This window comes from Hyperolius riggenbachi, chromosome 5 (assembly GCF_040937935.1).
Source record: "Hyperolius riggenbachi isolate aHypRig1 chromosome 5, aHypRig1.pri, whole genome shotgun sequence".
In the NCBI taxonomy this organism is placed as follows: Eukaryota; Metazoa; Chordata; class Amphibia; order Anura; family Hyperoliidae; genus Hyperolius; species Hyperolius riggenbachi.
This window is the reverse complement of record NC_090650.1, coordinates 449,823,517-449,840,082: the sequence shown is the minus strand read 5'-3', so window position 1 is coordinate 449,840,082 and position 16,566 is coordinate 449,823,517. Positions and strand designations below refer to the sequence as shown.

The 16,566-nt window shown below is 42.4% G+C and overlaps 1 protein-coding gene across 3 annotated transcripts in view; it reads left to right on the top strand.

The window, feature by feature from the left end:
- The window catches only part of LOC137519290 (phospholipase A2 inhibitor NAI-like), a 97,652-nt gene that overhangs the window by 32,321 nt on the left and 48,765 nt on the right, over positions 1-16,566 (top strand). For 2 of the 3 annotated variants that reach the window (XM_068238234.1, XM_068238233.1), the window contains exon 3: positions 13,099-13,128. In XM_068238234.1, coding sequence (XP_068094335.1) covers positions 13,099-13,128 — 30 coding nt within the window. Of the gene's footprint in view, positions 1-12,927; positions 12,999-13,098; positions 13,129-16,566 lie in introns of those variants that run through there. The other variant, XM_068238235.1, reaches the window with a different exon arrangement.

The following is a 16,566-nucleotide window of genomic DNA, read 5'->3' as shown; positions in this document are numbered from 1 at the left end:
AGCTACCCGTAGAGGTGTTGATAGAAACTTGGCTTACCAGGCTCTAAGGGAGAGATTGACTATCCTTGTCTCTGAGGGCGGAGATCCGGGGGAGATCTCTGAGGTCAAACTTCGCCTTAAGCAGCAGCAATACGACCGGCTGGCTTCTTTGGCTTTGGAGAGGGATCATGGTAAGTACCACTCGCCTGACCCTTACCAGAGTTTTAAACAAAGTTCAGCGCTTAAGACGGTCATCGGTCTCAGGGATGGTTCGGGGTCTCTGGCAAAGTCCAGGTCGGAGATCCTAGCCATCGCTAGAGAGTTTTATGCTGATCTGCTTGGGGAGAAGCCACTTGACCAGACAAGGATGGAAGACTTCTTGGATTCCACACCGGGTCTGGGAGATATTGATATTTCTGCCATAGACTTGACAGCGGAGATTACTGCAGATGAAGTAGCAAGAGCCATTGGTGGCCTTGCGCCTAAAAAGACCCCGGGTCCAGATGGACTGACGGCTGAGTTTTACAAGGCTTTTGTGTCCATTCTGGCTCCTCAATTGGCTGGAGCTCTTAATGATTGCCTTGCTGAGGGTCGGTTACCACCCTCCATGAGGCAATCTGCGGTAATCCTGCTGTCAAAAGGTCGTGATCCGGAGATGATTGAGAACTGGCGTCCCATCAGCCTTCTCAACGTCGACAGGAAGATCCTGGCGAAAATTTTGTTCTGGCGGTTGTCCCAGGTGACAGATGTGCTTTCCTGCCATCAGCACTGCTCTGTTGTGGGAAGGAGCACGCTCTCAGCACTGTTAGCTGTCCGGGAGGTCCTGGAGCGATGCAGAGCTGAGGGTTGGGGAAAGTACCTGCTGACGTTGGATCAGTCCAAAGCTTTTGATCGGGTCAATCACAAGTATCTGTGGCGGCTACTTACTGTGTATGGTTTGCAGGGGAGGTTTGTAGATTGGTTGCGAACTTTATACAAGGAGGCTGAGAGTTTTATGCTGATCAATGGATGGATAGGCCAGCCTTTTGAGGTGAGCTCGGGGGTCCGCCAGGGTTGTCCGCTGAGTTCCCTGCTGTACGTGTTCGCCATCGACCCCTTCGTGAGAAGGCTAGAGGGCAGCATGCTTGGTGGGGTTCCGGTGGGCATCTCTGGGAACTCATCTTTGAAGGTGGTGGCATATGCTGATGATGTCACTGTGGTGGTCTCGGATGCAGAGGAGGCGCTGGTGGTTGCTGAAGAGATCACCCGGTACTCATTGGCATCTGGTTCCAAGATTAATCCGGATAAGTGTGAAACTCTCTGGATGGGCAAAGATGGAGAGTCCTTTAGTCTTCCCGGATCCTTTCCCGTGCCTCAGGATGAAATCAAGATTCTCGGCATCAAATTTGGCCCAGGCGATTATGGCCTGCGAAATTGGGTTAGCAAACTATCAGATGTCGACAGGAAAGTGGTTCGCTGGAAAGGTTGGAGTTTGACCTATAGAGAAAGGATTGACCTGATCAAGACTTACCTGATACCAATATTGTTGTATGTCAGTTACGTCACGATTTTGCCAGCATCCCTGTATACCAGGGTCAATGGCTTGTTTTTCCAGATGTTATGGGGAAACAAGCTAAACCATGTGCGTAGAAATATTACCTATAAAACTAGACGGGAGGGTGGCCTAGGCATGGTCAACCCGATTGTTTTCTTCTCCTTAATTTTTATTAAGTACAATATTGGTAGTATGTTAATGGAGAACCCGCCTGGTTGGGTAGGGATCTTTCAGATTTGGTGTGAGCCTTACCTTGGGGAATGGAAGAGCGGTGGCCCAGTGAAAAATCTGAGGAGGCGTCATGGCTACCTCCCGGCCTATGTCTTGCCGTGTTTGAAGAAACTGTTGCAGTGGGGATTGACAGTGGAGGACATCAAATCGGTCGACAGGAAAGCCCTGTCGGCATGGGTGGTGGACTCCTACTTTCCTGACTCACTGGCCTTGAGGGATTGCCCAGGCACAATTTTGGAGGAGGGATTGCGTTTGTTGAACTCGCCGCGGATTCCGAACAAATTGTGGGACATCGCCTGGCTTACCTTCCAGGGCAAGCTTTACGTTAGAGGGCTCATGAAGTATCGGGATGTGGAGGAACGTGGTTGTCCTCGGCAGGGGTGTGCTGTTGAGGAGACCATGGACCATTTCTTGATGTCATGTCCCTTTAATGTAGAAGTTTATAATCAGGTGGGGAGGGTTCTGAATATCCCGTTTCTGGCGCATCTTGGTTATGCCGAGTGGGCCTATGGAGCTTTTAATCAGCGCCAGGGTTATGATTTGTGCACTTTGTATATAGTTAGTCTAGTGGTCAGGAGACACTTATGGTTAGCACGGTGTGATTTAGCTATTAGGAAGAAAGACTTGCCCGTCCAGGTGGTGGTGAGCACTATTCTTGGTGAGGTGGGAACCATTCGGTACTTGGAGAGGAAGAAGCTGGGGAGAGGGGCTTGGATTCTGGCGTGGCAGAATATCAAGCCTCCTTGACTTGGTGGAAATCTCTCCTGGGTGCAGCTTACTGTCTCTTTCTCTTTTTTCACCCTAGATTTTGATTTTTCTTGATTTTTGAAGTATTGGCCGCAGGCACACAGGGAGCATCCCTTTGTGTTTCTCTTTATGTGTAGGTGAGGTGTTGTCTTGTCTTTAGGTATTATTTTAGTTTCTGTCTTGTCCTGTGTCTTGTCCTCAGTCTTATGTTGCTGGGTATTCTTGGGCGTAAAAGTCCCATGGTATGTGTGAGGTGTGTATGGTGTTTTGTTGGTGCTGTCTTTCACTTTTTTGGAGTGGGATATGTTGTATTTTTTGTGGTTATGTTGGTTATGTTAGTATGGATGGTAGTGAATGGTGTCTCCCCTAATACGGTACATTGTGTTGTTTTCTTTTATTGCTTATGGTACAGTGCAAGTGTTGTTCTGTTTCCTTTCTATATATATACATGGAATATACATGGGATAAAGCTTGTCCTTGATTTGTTGTGTTTTATTGCATACCTTATTTTTTATATTATGTGCATTGGAGTTATCCTTTCAGCCTTATCATGGCATACCTTTTAACCTTATTTATTATTTGTGTATGCTTCGATTTACTTTAATAAAAATTCACACTCTAATCCTACCATAGTCATAGTCTAATGTCCTACCATATTATTATTATGTATTTATATAGCACTGACATCTTCTGCAGCACATTACAGAGTACATAGTCATGTCACTGACTGTCCTCAGAGAAGCTCACACTCTAATCCTACCATAGTCATAGTCTAATGTCCTACCATATTATTATTATATATTTATATAGCACTGACATCTTCTGCAGCACATTACAGAGTACATAGTCATGTCACTGACTGTCCTCAGAGGAGCTCACACTCCAATCCTACCATAGTCATAGTCTAATGTCCTCCCATATTATTATTATGTATTTATATAGCACTGACATCTTCTGCAGCACTGTACAGAGTTCATAGTCATGTCACTGACTGTCCACAGAGGAGCTCACACTCTAATCCTACCATAGTCATAGTCTAATGTCCTACCATATTATTATTATGTATTTATATAGCACTGACATCTTCTGCAGCACATTACAGAGTACATAGTCATGTCACTGACTGTCCTCAGAGGAGCTCACAATCTAATCCTACCATAGTCATAGTGTAATGTTCTACCATATTATTATTATTATTATTATGTATTTATATAGCAGTGACATCTCCTGCAGCACTGTACAGAGTACATAGTCATGTCACTGACTGTCCACAGAGGAGCTCACACTCTAATCCTACCATAGTCATAGTCTAATGTCCTACCATATTATTATTATGTATTTATATAGCACTGACATCTTCTGCAGCACATTACAGAGTACATAGTCATGTCACTGACAGTCCTCAGAGGAGCTCACACTCTAATCCTACCATAGTCATAGTCTAATGTCCTATCATATTATTATGTATTTATATAGCACTGACATCTGCTGCAGCACATTATAGAGTACATAGTCATGTCACTGACTGTCCTCAGAGGAGCTCACAATGTAATCCTACCATAGTCATGGTGTAATGTCCTGCCATATTATTATTATGTATTTATATAGCACTGACATCTTCTGCAGAACATTACAGAGTACATAGTCATGTCACTGACTGTCCTCAGAAGAGCTCACAATGTAATCCTACCATAGTCATAGTGTAATGTTCTACCATATTATTATTATGTATTTATATAGCACTGACATCTTCTGCAGCACAGTACAGAGTACAGAGTCATGTCACTGACTGTCTTCAGAGGAGCTCACACTCTAATTCTACCATAATCATAGCCTAAAGTCCTACCATATTATTATGTATTTATATAGCACTGACATCTTCTGCAGCACATTACAGAGTACATAGTCATGTCACTGACTGTCCTCAGAGGAGCTCACAATCTAATCCTGCCATAGTCATAGTCTAATGTCCTACCATATTATTATTGTGTATTTATATAGCACTGACATCTTCTGCAGCACATTACAGAGTACATAGTCATGTCACTGACTGTCCTCAGAGGAGCTCACACTCTAATCCTACCATAGTCATAGTCTAATGTCCTACCATATTATTATTATGTATTTATATAGCACTGACATCTTCTGCAGCACATTACAGAGTACATAGTCATGTCACTGACTGTCCTCAGAGGAGCTCACAATCTAATCCTGCCATAGTCATAGTCTAATGTCCTACCATATTATTATTGTGTATTTATATAGCACTGACATCTTCTGCAGCACATTACAGAGTACATAGTCATGTCACTGACTGTCCTCAGAGGAGCTCACACTCTAATCCTACCATAGTCATAGCCTAATGTCCTACCATAATATTATTATGTATTTATATAGCTCTGTCATCTTCTGCAGCACATTACAGAGTACATAGTCATGTCACTGACTGTCCTCAGAGGAGCTCACACTCTAATCCTACCATAGTCATAGTTTAATGTCCTACCATATTATTATTATGTATTTATATAGCACTGACATCTCCTGCAGCACATTACAGAGTACATACTCATGTCACTGACTGTCCTCAGAGGAGCTCACAATCTAATCCTACCATAGTCATAGTCTAATGTCCTACCATATTATTATTATGTATTTATATAGCTCTGTCATCTTCTGCAGCACATTACAGAGTACATAGTCATGTCACTGACTGTCCTCAGAGGAGCTCACACTCTAATTCTACCATAGTTATAGTCTAATGTCCTACCATATTAATATTATGTATTTATATAGCACTGGCATCTCTTGCAGCACTGTACAGAGTACATAGTCATGTCACTGACTGTCCTCATGGGAGCTCACACTCTAATCCTACCATAGTCATAGTGTAATGTCCTCCCATATTATTATTATGTATTTATATAGCACTGACATCTTCTGCAGCACTGTACAGAGTACATAGTCATGTCACTGACTGTCCTCAGAGGAGCTCACAGTCTAATCCTACCATAGTCATAGTCTAATGTCCTACCATATTATTATTATGTATTTATATAGCACTGACATCTCCTGCAGCACATTACAGAGTACATAGTCATGTCACTGACTGTCCTCAGAGAAGCTCACAATCTAATCCTACCATAGTCATAGCCTAATGTCCTACCATATTATTATTATGTATTTATATAGCACTGACATCTCCTGCAGCACATTACAGAGTACATAGTCATGTCACTCACTGTCCTCAGAGGAGCTCACACTCTAATCCTACCATAGTCATAGTCTACTGTCCTACCATATTATTATTATGTATTTATATAGCACTGACATCTTCTGCAGCACATTACAGAGTACATAGTCATATCACTGACTGTCCTCAGAGGAGCTCACAGTCTAATCCTACCATAGTCATAGTCTAATGTCCTACCATATTATTATTATGTATTTATATAGCACTGACATCTTCTACAGCACATTACAGAGTACATAGTCATGTCACTGACTGTCCTCAGAGGAGCTCACACTCTAATCCTACCATAGTCATAGTGTAATGTCCTACCATATTATTATTACGTATTTACATAGCTTTGACATCTCCTGCAGCACATTACAGAGTACATAGTCATGTCAGTGACTGTCCTCAGAGAAGCTCACACTCTAATCCTACCATAGTCATAGTCTAATGTCCTCCCATATTATTATTATGTATTTATATAGCACTGACATCTTCTGCAGCACTGTACAGAGTACATAGTCATGTCACTGACTGTCCTCAGAGGAGCTCACACTCTAATCCTACCATAGTCATAGTCTAATGTCCTACCATATTATTATTATGTATTTATATACCACTGACATCTTCTGCAGCACATTACAAAGTATATAGTCATGTCACTGCCTGTTCTCAGAGGAGCTGACAATCTAATCCTACCATTGTCATAGCCTAATGTCCTACCATATTATTATTATGTATTTATATAGCACTGACATCTTCTGCAGCACAGTACAGAGTACAGAGTCATGTCACTGACTGTCCTCAGAGGAGCTCACACTCTAATCCTACCATAATCATAGCCTAATGTCCTACCATATTATTAAGTATTTATATAGCACTGACATCTTCTGCAGCACAGTACAGAGTACAGAGTCATGTCACTGACTGTCCTCAGAGGAGCTCACACTCTAATCCTACCATAATCATAGCCTAATGTCCTACCATATTATTAAGTATTTATATAGCACTGACATCTTCTGCAGCACAGTACAGAGTACATAGTCATGTCACTGACTGTCCTCAGAGGAGCTCACAATCTAATACTACTATAGTCATAGTCTAATGTCCTACCATATTATTATTATGTATTTATATAGCACTGACATCTCCTGCAGCACATTACAGAATACATAGTCATGTCACTCACTGTCCTCAGAGGAGCTCACAATATAATCCTACCATAGTCATAGTCTAATGTCCTACCATATTATTATTATATATTTATATAGAACTGACATCTTCTGCAGCACATTACAGAGTACATAGTCATATCACTGACTGTCCTCAGAGGAGCTCACAGTCTAATCCTACCATAGTCATAGTCTAATGTCCTACCATATTATTATTATGTATTTATATAGCACTGACATCTTCTGCAGCACATTACAGAGTACATAGTCATGTCACTGACTGTCCTCAGAGGAGCTCACACTCTAATCCTACCATAGTCATAGTGTAATGTCCTACCATATTATTATTATGTATTTATATAGCTTTGACATCTCCTGCAGCACATTACAGAGTACATAGTCATGTCACTGGCTGTCCTCAGAGAAGCTCACACTCTAATCCTACCATAGTCATAGTCTAATGTCCTCCCATATTATTAATATTATTATTATTATTATTATGTATTTATATAGCACTGACATCTTCTGCAGCACTGTACAGAGTACATAGTCATGTCACTGACTGTCCTCAGAGGAGCTCACACAATCTAATCCTACCATAGTAATAGCCTAATGTCCTATCATATTATTATGTATTTATATAGCACTGACATCTGCTGCAGCACATTATAGAGTACATAGTCATGTCACTGACTGTCCTCAGAGGAGCTCATAATGTAATCCTACCATAGTCATGGTGTAATGTCCTGCCATATTATTATTATGTATTTATATAGCACTGACATATTCTGCAGAACATTACAGAGTACATAGTCATGTCACTGACTGTCCTCAGAGGAGCTCACACTCTGATCCTACCATAGTCATAGTCTAATGTCCTACCATATTATTATTATGTATTTATATAGCACTGACATCTTCTGCAGCACAGTACAGAGTACAGAGTCATGTCACTGACTGTCTTCAGAGGAGCTCACACTCTAATTCTACCATAATCATAGCCTAATGTCCTACCATATTATTATGTATTTATATAGCACTGACATCTTCTGCAGCACATTACAGAGTACATAGTCATGTCACTGACTGTCCTCAGAGGAGCTCACAATCTAATCCTACCATAGTCATAGTCTAATGTCCTACCATATTATTATTATGTATTTATATAGCACTGACATCTCCTGCAGCACATTACAGAGTACATAGTCATGTCACTGACTGTCCTCAGAGGAGCTCACAATCTAATCCTACCATAGTCATAGTCTAATGTCCTACCATATTATTATTATGTATTTATATAGCACTGACATCTCCTGCAGCACTGTACAGAGTACATAGTCATGTCACTCACTGTCCTCGGAGGAGCTCACAATATAATCCTACCATAGTCATAGTCTAATGTCCTACCATATTATTATTATATATTTATATAGAACCGACATCTTCTGCAGCACATTACAGAGTACATAGTCATATCACTGACTGTCCTCAGAGGAGCTCACAGTCTAATCCTACCATAGTCATAGTCTAATGTCCTTTCATATTATTATTATGTATTTATATAGCACTGACATCTTCTGCAGCACATTACAGAGTACATAGTAATGTCACTGACTGTCCTCAGAGGAGCTCACACTCTAATCCTACCATAGTCATAGTGTAATGTCCTTCCATATTATTATTATGTATTTTTATAGCTCTGACATCTCCTGCAGCACATTACAGAGTACATAGTCATGTCACTGACTGTCCTCAGAGGAGCTCACAATCTAATCCTACCATAGTCATAGCCTAATGTCCTACCATATTATTATTATGTATTTATATAGCACTGACATCTCCTGCAGCACATTACAGAGTATATAGTCATGTCACTGACTGTCCCCAGAGGAGCTCACACTCTAATCCTACCATAGTTATAGTGTAATGTCCTACCATATTATTATTATGTATTTATATAGCACTGACATCTTCTGCAGCACATTACAGAGTACATAGTCATGTCACTGACTATCCTCAGAGGAGCTCACACTCTAATCCTACCATAGTCATAGTCTAATGTCCTACCATATTATTATTATGTATTTATATAGCACTGACATCTCCTGCAGCACATTACAGAATACATAGTCATGTCACTCACTGTCCTCAGAGGAGCTCACAATATAATCCTACCATAGTCATAGTCTAATGTCCTACCATATTATTATTATATATTTATATAGAACTGACATCTTCTGCAGCACATTACAGAGTACATAGTCATATCACTGACTGTCCTCAGAGGAGCTCACAGTCTAATCCTACCATAGTCATAGTCTAATGTCCTACCATATTATTATTATGTATTTATATAGCACTGACATCTTCTGCAGCACATTACAGAGTACATAGTCATGTCACTGACTGTCCTCAGAGGAGCTCACACTCTAATCCTACCATAGTCATAGTGTAATGTCCTACCATATTATTATTATGTATTTATATAGCTTTGACATCTCCTGCAGCACATTACAGAGTACATAGTCATGTCACTGGCTGTCCTCAGAGGAGCTCACACTCTAATCCTACCATAGTCATAGTCTAATGTCCTCCCATATTATTAATATTATTATTATTATTATTATGTATTTATATAGCACTGACATCTTCTGCAGCACTGTACAGAGTACATAGTCATGTCACTGACTGTCCTCAGAGGAGCTCACACAATCTAATCCTACCATAGTAATAGCCTAATGTCCTATCATATTATTATGTATTTATATAGCACTGACATCTGCTGCAGCACATTATAGAGTACATAGTCATGTCACTGACTGTCCTCAGAGGAGCTCATAATGTAATCCTACCATAGTCATGGTGTAATGTCCTGCCATATTATTATTATGTATTTATATAGCACTGACATCTTCTGCAGAACATTACAGAGTACATAGTCATGTCACTGACTGTCCTCAGAGGAGCTCACACTCTGATCCTACCATAGTCATAGTCTAATGTCCTACCATATTATTATTATGTATTTATATAGCACTGACATCTTCTGCAGCACAGTACAGAGTACAGAGTCATGTCACTGACTGTCTTCAGAGGAGCTCACACTCTAATTCTACCATAATCATAGCCTAATGTCCTACCATATTATTATGTATTTATATAGCACTGACATCTTCTGCAGCACATTACAGAGTACATAGTCATGTCACTGACTGTCCTCAGAGGAGCTCACAATCTAATCCTACCATAGTCATAGTCTAATGTCCTACCATATTATTATTATGTATTTATATAGCACTGACATCTCCTGCAGCACATTACAGAGTACATAGTCATGTCACTCACTGTCCTCGGAGGAGCTCACAATATAATCCTACCATAGTCATAGTCTAATGTCCTACCATATTATTATTATATATTTATATAGAACCGACATCTTCTGCAGCACATTACAGAGTACATAGTCATATCACTGACTGTCCTCAGAGGAGCTCACAGTCTAATCCTACCATAGTCATAGTCTAATGTCCTTTCATATTATTATTATGTATTTATATAGCACTGACATCTTCTGCAGCACATTACAGAGTACATAGTAATGTCACTGACTGTCCTCAGAGGAGCTCACACTCTAATCCTACCATAGTCATAGTGTAATGTCCTTCCATATTATTATTATGTATTTTTATAGCTCTGACATCTCCTGCAGCACATTACAGAGTACATAGTCATGTCACTGACTGTCCTCAGAGGAGCTCACAATCTAATCCTACCATAGTCATAGCCTAATGTCCTACCATATTATTATTATGTATTTATATAGCACTGACATCTCCTGCAGCACATTACAGAGTATATAGTCATGTCACTGACTGTCCCCAGAGGAGCTCACACTCTAATCCTACCATAGTTATAGTGTAATGTCCTACCATATTATTATTATGTATTTATATAGCACTGACATCTTCTGCAGCACATTACAGAGTACATAGTCATGTCACTGACTATCCTCAGAGGAGCTCACACTCTAATCCTACCATAGTCATAGTCTAATGTCCTACCATATTATTATTATGTATTTATATAGCACTGACATCTCCTGCAGCACATTACAGAGTACATAGTCATGTCACTCACTGTCCTCAGAGGAGCTCACAATATAATCCTACCATAGTCATAGTCTAATGTCCTACAATATTATTATTATGTATTTATATAGCACTGACATCTTCTGCAGCACATTACAGAGTACATAGTCATGTCACTGACTGTCCTCAGAGGAGCTCACAATCTAATCCTACCGTAGTCATAGTGTAATGTCCTATCATATTATTATTATGTATTTATATAGCACTGAAATCTCATGTAGCACTGTACAGAGTACATAGTCATGTCACTGACTGTCCTCAGAGGAGCTCACAATATAATCCTACCATAGTCATAGTGCAATGTCCTACCATATTATTATTATGTATTTCTATAGCACTGACATCTTCTGCAGCACATTACAGAGTACATAGTCATGTCACTGACTGTCCTCAGAGGAGCTCACACTCTAATCCTACCATAGTCATAGTCTAATCTCCTGCCATATTATTATTATGTATTTATATAGCGCTGACATCTTCTGCAGCACATTACAGAGTACATAGTCATGTCACTGACTGTCCTCAGAGGAGCTCACAATCTAATCCCTACCATAGTCATAGTCTGATGTCCTATCATATTATTATTATGTATTTATATAGCACTGAAATCTCCTGTAGCACTGTACAGAGTACATAGTCATGTCACTGACTGTCCTCAGAGGAGCTCACACTCGAATCCTACCATAGTCATAGTGTAATGTCCTACCATATTATTATTATGTATTTATATTGCACTGACATCTCCTGCAGCACATTACAGAGTACATAGTCATGTCACTCACTGTCCTCAGAGGAGCTCACACTCTAATCCTACCATAGTCATAGTCTAATCTCCTGCCATATTATTATTATGTATTTATATAGCGCTGACATCTTCTGCAGCACATTACAGAGTACATAGTCATGTCACTGACTGTCCTCAGAGGAGCTCACAATCTAATCCCTACCATAGTCATAGTCTGATGTCCTACCATATTATTATTATGTATTTATATAGCACTGACATCTTCTTCAGCACATTACAGAGTACATAGTCATGTCACTGACTGTCCTCAGAGGAGCTCACACTCTAATCCTACCATAGCCCTAGTGTAATGTCCTACCATATTATTATTATGTATTTCTATAGCACTGACATCTTCTGCAGCACATTACAGAGTACATAGTCATGTCACTGACTGTCCTCAGAGGAGTTCACAATCTAATCCTACCATATTCATAGTCTGATGTCCTACCATATTATTATTATGTATTTATATAGCACTGACATCTTCTGCAGCACATTACAGAGTACATAGTCATGTCACTAACTGTCCTCAGAGGAGCTCACAATCTAATCCTACCATAGTCATAGTCTGATGTCCTACCGTATTAATATTATGTATTTATATAGCACTGACATCTTCTGCAGCACATTACAGAGTACATAGTCATGTCACTGACTGTCCTCAGAGGAGCTCACAATCTAATCCTACCATAGTCATAGTCTAATGTCCTCACATATTATTATTATTTTGTATTTATATAGCACTGACATCTTCTTCAGCACATTACAGAGTACATAGTCATGTCACTGACTGTCCTCAGAGGAGCTCACACTCTAATCCTACCATAGTCATAGTCTAATGTCCTACCATATTATTATTATGTATTTATATAGCGCTGACATCTTCTGCAGCACATTACAGAGTACATAGTCATGTCAATGACTGTCCTCAGAGGAGCTCACACTCTAATCCTACCATAGTCATAGTCTAATGTCCTACCATGTTATTATTATGTATTTATATAGCACTGACATCTCCTGCAGCACTTTACAGAGTACATAGTCATGTCACTGACTGTCCTCAGAGGAGCTCACAATCTAATCCTACTGTATTTTAGGGCCAATTGAGGAAGAAAATGAACGTATCTGTATGGTTTTGGGATGTGGGAGGAGGCCGGAGTTCCCAGAGGTTAGCCCTGCTGGGTCATGTTCTGGATTTTGGATATTTGCATTATGGAAAAATCATTTGCTGTGAAATTTTGCCTCATGAATGTCTTTCCCTTTAACAGACTCATCATATCCAGGAGGCGTCAGTAACTGTAAGTACCACAGATGCTCCTCAGTATTATATTATGCAACATTGAAGGTACAAGGAAATATCCTGAAGTTACGGTTAATTTACAATACATCATAAATACATTTAATGAGAAACAGAGCACAGGAACGAGGAATAACAATGGATTCCCTCATCGTACGCTTACAGGATGCCTGAAAAAAAGAAAACCTAAATAGTGTCATAAAAAACAAGATATAGATCAATTCATTGTGATAAGCAGTGATAAAGTTATTGGAGAATGAATGGGCGGTGAGAGTTTCTCTGATGCATAAGGTGAAAAAACGCTGAAGGCTGAAGTGGTTACAGATAAAAGCTTTAACCTCCCTGGCGGTAAGCCCGAGCTGAGCTCAGGCTATGCCGCGCAGGGGGAGATCTCAGCCCCTGGTGGGGCAATTTTGATACTGTAAAGTGCTGTACGCGCAGCTAGCACTTTGCTAGCCGCGCGTACAGCTTGATCGCCGCCGCTCTGCGGCGATCGCCCGCACGCAGCGGCGCAAGAGGGCCCCCGCCAGAACCCTGCGCTGCCCGGACCAATGAGTTCCGGGCAGCGCTATGGGCTGGATCGGGTGTGCCTGACGTCAGGACGTCGGCTGACGTCCATGACGTCATCCCGAACGTCGCCATGGCGACAGGAGAAGCCAAACAGGGGAACGCGTTATATTCGCGCTCCCCTGTTTGCTATAAGTGCCGGCGACAATCGCACTAGAGGGACACATGCGCCCTCTAGCGGAGTTTCATGTAGCTCCCACTCTGGTAGCTTTACATGAAACATAATTTTTTTTTTTTTTTAAAATTGGATTTCTGCAATTTTTGCAGAAACAATTAACCGCCAAGGAGGTTAAAGGGAAGGTTTAGGGAGGGAGGTAAAAAAATAAAAATCAATATCCACTTACCTGGGGCTTCCTCCAGCCCGTGGCAGGCAGGAGGTGCCCTCGTGGCGCAGTACAGCCCGGCGGACGTCCGATGACATCAGCGCGCCCGCGTGGGACGCAGAAGTGCCAGGCCTTGGAGTGCAGCAGAGCCTGACCTGGCAGCCGGGCCTGGCCAGGTCGGGTCGGCCACCGGAGACCACCGGGAGCCTGCGGAGCGGCGGCGAGGGCACCTCCTGCCTGCCACGGGCTGGAGGAAGCCCCAGGTAAGTGGATATTGATTTTTATTTTTTTACCTCCCTCCCTGAACCTTCCCTTTAAACCTATTTGAATTCCTAACAATAGATCGTGTAATCAAACTTTCTAATGAGAGAAGATGGAAATTGCCTTTGTAATAAAACAGTCACCCTAGAACTATGAAGAATATCATAAGGGGCATAATTAGAAGATGAATTTGAATAGAGTAAAATAAAAGTGTAAAATATATTATTAGTGTAAAATATTTATTCTATGGATCTTTTTCTCAGATTTTAATCCCTTACTGGGTCTCCTTCCTCTGACACCCTCCCCGAGTCTCGTGTCCAACCGCATACAGTGTCTAGCCACGCCCCTTTGCAGAGAAATGTGATGATGCTTTCTGTATTTTGATTAGAGACAATGCCATGGTGTTGCTGCAAAGGGGCGGGGCTACCCACTAGAGAGGGGGAGGAGGAAAGTGTAGGAGGACACAGACCTGGCTGGTGATTATAACTTCATCTGAAATGAGGATGCATGGAATGTTTACTTTACAGTGTTAAGTCTCTTTAAAGGACACATCCGAGGAATAAAAAAAAATCTACTTACCTGTAGAGATGGCTCAAACCTCATTTTTATTTTGGGACCGTGGACGCGAACTTCCACAAAAGTCCGTGGACCGGCGAACCGCCATAGACTTTAATGGCAGGCGAATGGCCACCGACTTTAGTGGCTAATAGCTGAGCCCTCTTACGTGCCAGAAACACAACATTTGCAGGGTATGTGGAGAGGGACAGTGTCAGTGACTACAGAATTTTTTGAGAAAATAGATTTTAAAGTTTCAAAGGAAAAAGGAATACATTTAAATGCGGTAAATGACAGATAATGTAGCAAAACTAGCGGCAGTGTACATTTACATACATCAAAAGAAAAAGCAATGAATTTCCTGATGGGGTTTCCAGGGGGTCCGTATGCAGTGCGTACCGCCCCCCTGGAAACCCCTCCAGAGCCGCAATGCTTTGGCCAGGGATCGCTGTACAGTCGCACTATGGCTGGATAAAGATCCCTGGCAACTTTACCTATTTTTTGTTTTTACTTTTTTATGTTCAGATTGTGGGAAATATATATATAAAAAAAAATGATGTGGGGTCCCCCCTCCCGAGCCTGTGTAACCCCTTGTCCCCCATGCAGGCTGGGATAGCCAGAATGTGGGGTCCCCCCTCCTGAGCCTCTGTAACCCCTTGTCCCCCATGCAGGCTGGGATAGCCAGAATGTGGAGCCCCGGCCCACTGGGGCTTCGTACCCTGAGCTATACCAGCCCGCATGGTCCATGGTATGGGGGGCTCTGGGGGGGAGGGGCAGCCAAGCCTTACCCTTCCCCCCTCCCGAGCCTCTGTAACCCCTTGTCCCCCGTGCAGGCTGGGATAACCAGAATGTGGGGTTCCCCCTCCCGAGCCTCTGTAACCCCTTGTCCCCCATGCAGGCTGGGATAGCCAGAATGCGGAGCCCCAGCTGACTGGGGCTTCGTACCCCGAGCTATACCAGGCTGCATGGTCCATGGTATGGGGGGGCTCTGGGGGGGAGGGGCAGCCAAGCCTTCCCCTTCCCCCCCACCCGAGCCTCTGTAACCCCTTGTCCCCCATGCAGGCTGGGATAGCCAGAATGTGAACCCCAGCTGACTGGGGCTTCGTACCCCGAGCTATACCAGGCTGCATGGTCCATGGTATGGGGGGGCTCTGGGGGGGAGGGGCAGTCAAGCCCCAGGAGGAGGTGGGGCAATGACTCCCTGGGGGGGTTCATGGTGGCATCTTGGAGTCCCCTTTAAGAAGGGGAACCCAGATGCCCACTAGAGATGGCCCGAACGGTTCACCTGCGAACGGTTCCAGGCGAACTTTGGGTGGTTCGCGTTCACCGGTGAAGGCAAACTTTTGCGGAAGTTCGATTTGCCTCCATAATGCTCCATTGAGCACAACTTTGACCCTCCACATCACAGTGAGCAGGCACATTGTCGCCAATCTAACTACACTCACTCCTGGAGCCCCACCCCCCCTTATAAAAGGCAAGGTTCTCCTGTCGTTTTACTCACTCGTCTGCCTACAGTAATTAGTTAAGGGACAGCTGCTGACAGACTCTGCTAGGGAGAGCTTAGTTAGGCTCTTGTAGGCTTGTTAGCTTGTTCCTAGCTGATTGTTATTCCTTATATCACTCCCTCTCTCCCTCCTCCCAGAGTGTCTTGTCTTCCAGGGAATTGTAGGATTTCAAAAGCCGGCTTACACAGCTTGGCCGGGAATTGAACCCAGGTCTGAGTGCTTGGTAGG